The sequence below is a fragment of the Cajanus cajan genome, chromosome 7, assembly GCF_000230855.2.
Source record: "Cajanus cajan strain Asha chromosome 7, NIPB_CcT2T_4, whole genome shotgun sequence".
Lineage (NCBI taxonomy): Eukaryota > Viridiplantae > Streptophyta > Magnoliopsida > Fabales > Fabaceae > Cajanus > Cajanus cajan.
In genome coordinates, this window is record NC_138523.1 from 60633568 (window position 1) to 60638126 (window position 4559).

At 34.0% G+C, this 4559-nt stretch overlaps 1 protein-coding gene across 1 annotated transcript; it reads right to left on the bottom strand.

Moving 5' to 3' along the window:
- Window positions 1-471: 471 nt before the first annotated feature.
- Window positions 472-2845, bottom strand: LOC109815127 (PRLI-interacting factor). Its single transcript, XM_020379737.2, has one exon. It carries the CDS (start codon window positions 2525-2527, stop codon window positions 947-949), a length of 1581 nt encoding a protein of 526 aa, XP_020235326.1. The 5' UTR covers window positions 2528-2845; the 3' UTR covers window positions 472-946.
- Window positions 2846-4559: the final 1714 nt, after the last annotated feature.

Below are 4559 nucleotides of genomic sequence, written 5' to 3' on the forward strand. Positions count from 1 at the left end.
AATATCCAACCAGAATGAATTGGCACAAAATTGTGAAACCGGATATCCCTTCGTAGTAAATCTGGCAGAAATACTGCTTTCTATCAAACTTGGAATCCAAAGCCACCAAACAACTTAGAACATCATCAAATTTCATTCACATCAGGCTCAATACGAGAATTGTCATATTGCTACATAGTTATGCTAAAGCAATCATTCACTAACGTGCATAACCGGAATTTATTACAAAACTCAAGGTAAAGGTGACTTTGAAAGTATGAATAGCTCAAGAACCTAGCATTATTAAGTAATCGATAATCGCATAACAATATGTTAGGACAAAAAGCTATAATTGGTCCATTATGAAAAACTCTACTCCTTAAAAAGGATTGATTCTATTCAGAATTGTATGATGAAGTTCATGGTAAATTCATCAAGATAAAGGAGGATATATAACCCTCCCAAGCAAAAGAAGGAGACATAGACAACCAATAAAATATACAAAATCGATTGCATGAAATTAACTAAAAGTAGCATCAGTACATAGTAATCATTAGTTCTCCTCGCAAATTCACAGGTTATTTACATGCTAATCAGAACACTTCGGCATAGAATTTAATCCCTTGTACATAAGTGAACCTGCAAACTTAAGGATCTCTCTTACTACTTTTTGAAATACCTACCCAACCAAACCCTATCCCAGAATGAAAAAGGAAGGAAACTCGGGTTCTTGCCCTTATGATCCTCATTAATGCCCATGAGATATGACAACGAAGAACAAAACCACTAGTCCTCCCCAATATTTCATTTTACAAACCCATACAAATTATGAAAAAATAGCGACAAAATAAAAGGTAAACTACAGACCTACGATCTACAAATACCAACATTTATGCATTAAAAAAGTTGTAGAATTCATTCCACTCTAGCCTTCCCTTCAAAAGCCTATGCAGACAAGCAACTTAAGCTAACATGGGACAGACAAGTCAGTCCCTGAGCTTGTACCATCTACTTGATTCTTGCTTTCATCCTTCTCATTTAAGACTAAGTCGTTTGTATTTTCATCTGTTGCTACTTGACTTTTTGATTCATCATTTCTGTCCAGCATTTCAAAATCACCACTCTCTTTGTTATCCATAACATCATTTTCTTTTTCAAAACTTTTATCTGCCAAACACTGTTGTGTCACTACATCATCCTTCTGCTCATCCTTCTCCTTCACTTCATTAAACACAAAGTCACCCCCGATTCCACTACCTCTGACCTCATCCTTCTTTACAACAGCTTCTTTCGGAACAGACGCTTCCATAAAAACATCATCACTGCCTTCAGCCTCCGATATTCTACCATTGTCCAACTTTGCACCGGTCTCAACATTTTCATTTCTCCCACTTTCCAACACCGAGTCAATCATCTCCACATTGTTCTCAATTCTCATAAGAGGAACATCCAATCCGCCCTCGCTTTCATTATCAGACCCATTCTCCACCACTTCCTCGTTGACATCTTCCACAGCCTGGCTCTGCCTCTCGAGAAACAGCATCCGCCTTCGCAGATCGCCCAATTCCCTCTCCATCAGGAAAAGGCGCTCTTTCAACGTCAAATTCTCCTCCTCCAACTGAGCTATATGTGAATCCTGATCATCGACCCTGTTCTCTAAGACATTATTATAATCAACTCCATAATTAGGGTATATCATCTCAAACCGACTCAAATCATGATCCAGCCTCCTCTCCACCTCTACATGCTCCTCCACATCACTCTCGCTGGACCCACCATCCTCTTCATCATCCTCTTCATGAACATCAATCTCGTGCCCCGGTGATCGAAGCCTGATCAAACCCTTCATCGACCCATATCCATCAACACCCCACTCCTCCTTCGCCATATCCCCTAACATCTCCCTCGATGGAGACAATATGGGCGTAGGAAGCACTGCGGGAGTCACGGGGCAAGGCGACACAAGCGATGCTATGCCACCAGACTTCTTGGCACGAATAATAAACGACGTCGTATTCCTAGGGGCATAGGGAGCAAACCTATTATTAAACTTCTTCTTAGGAAAGAACTTACGCGCTTTTAAGCGATTTTGCGATTGCAACTCGTGCAGCGTTGGGGGCTGGTAACCGACACTGCTGTTTGGAATTGGAATAGGGAGAGGCACACTGGGATTGGGTTTATCCATTCTCCTAGGGTCCTTGCGTTTGTCAGTGACCTTCTTCCCCTTCCAGTTACTCCTGTAATTCGGTTTCATAGGGTTCTGAAACTTCATGTTAGGGTCCAGAGGAGGTTGCTGAGACCAGACCTTGTATCCCCGATTCATCATCGGAGGCTGAGACTGGTTCATCATAATCTGAGATGTCTTCATCTGAGGCTGCGATTGCTGACTCATTCCCTGGTTATGTGAGAGCATCTGAGGCTGCGACTGACCTATAATCTGAGACTGCTTAATTACCTGAGGCTGGTTCATCATCTGCTGCACCTGATTCATCATCTGAGGCTGGCTCATCTGGTTCAAATTCATCATCATCTGCGATTGGTCGTTCATCGTAACGAGTGTACGAAACCCTAGTCCTAACGGTTCGGGCTAATCCTTGCAATTTCAAACGGAACGGTTAAGATCGAAACACTACCTCCGATCGCGAAAACCGGAAGCGGAAAAAAAAAAGACCGAAACCCTAAATTCCTTATTTCGCAAATTCGGAACCGGGGAGATTAGGGTTTGATCTTAAGGAATCGACCTAAGTCTGAAATCGTATTCCTCTTTACGAGATTTTCACGAATCTGTGAAACCCCTAATTAAGACTTCTTGATTTTCTTTTTCTCGAGAATTCTGGTTATTATCGGTGAAGATTTTGCTTCTGTGCGGTGCTCGTTCCAACCAAAGGAGCTTATATAGTGGGTCAGGAATAAATTGGACCGCCGGATGTTGATTCGATTAGTGGACGGTTTGGATTGCATATTCGTGATGGACACGTGTCACTCATCTCCGGAAAGGTCGATTCTTGATGATTTCCCGTTTCAGGTACACGACTACTAAGGGGAATTTGAACCTAATTTTTTTTTAACTGTATAATGTATTTTTTTTATACTAAGAATGAAAAAGACATTTGTGAGAAGAATAAATGTTTTTTAAATATGTTACTAGTTACTACTGTTTGAAAAGTAGTTATTATTTAGTATATGTATTTTTTTATTTTATTCTTAGATATATTGATAAAAAAAAATTATAATACAAAGATGGAGATATAATCATCTTTGAAAAAGTAAATATTAAAATATATTTTTTTTTTGTATTATAATAATAAGATTGATGTATTTTATATCTTTAATAATTACACATATAGGATATTAATAGTTGTAAGAGGTTATTAAAAGATGATAAAAAATTATCTTTTTTTAATATATGGAGAGAGTAATAGTCTACTAAAAAATGAAAGAAAAAAAATTACATATCATGGTATCACTTTTATATATATATTTTTTAATTATATTCTTAAATATTATTGATAAAAATATATATAATATAAAGATAGAGATATAATTGTCTTTGAAAAAGTAGACACTAAAAAATATATTTTCTTTATATTTTATATTAGGAGCAAAACACTTTGTACTTCTAATAGTTATACAAATAAGATATTAGATAGTTGTAAATGATTATTGAAAGGGGATAAGAAGTTATCTTTTTTTAATATTTTAGGAGTATAATGATCCACTAAAAAGTGAAAACAAAAAATAATTGCATATGATGGTGCCCCTTTTATAATAGGTATATATATATATATATATATATATATATATATATATATATATATATATATATATATATATATTTAATATCTAAGGGTATACTGGTTTACTAGAAAGTGGAGATAAGAAACAGTTACATAGACACACCGGGATGAGAGGATCTAGAAATTATACAAGTATGAGATTGTATAATTAAAAGTAACTTAAAATAATTAATTTGTATTACATATATTAACAATATACATATATTTTTAGGTAACATATTCCATAAGAACTCCACAATTAAGCATTTAGGGATGGGCAACATTTTAAAATGTTTCTTAGCAAGTGTGTGAGTGAGGACAAAATATGTTAAAAGAAGTATCCCATTATATACTAGTGTAAATTAGTATAGATATATATTAAAAGTGATGATAATTTATCTTTTTTAATATTTGAGGGGTATAATAATCTACTAAAAAATATAAACAAAAAATGGTTGCATATCATTGTATCCCTTTACAATAAGAATATATTGTTATAAATTTATTGAATTAATAATATTTTGTAACAAAAATAGATTAGTAGTATTTAAATCATTATAATACGATACATACTTAATTTTATTTATTACCTAAATATTGAAAATAATTTATTTAACATTTACAAAATTTTGAAATATAAAATCAATTTCAATAAATTCTAAAAACATTAAGTTAAATACTTTATAAAATATAGATTTATAATTCGTGTTTAATATATAAAAAATAATTTTAAAAAACATACTTATACGAAAATTTGTATAACCTGACAATATATTTTTTATGTTTATCTATTTTTTATCCTTA

Excerpts from the sequence above, each read along its gene's own strand:
- LOC109815127 (XM_020379737.2), bottom strand. The coding sequence starts at position 2,527 with ATGAACGACCAATCGCAGATGATGATGAATTTGAACCAGATGAGCCAG.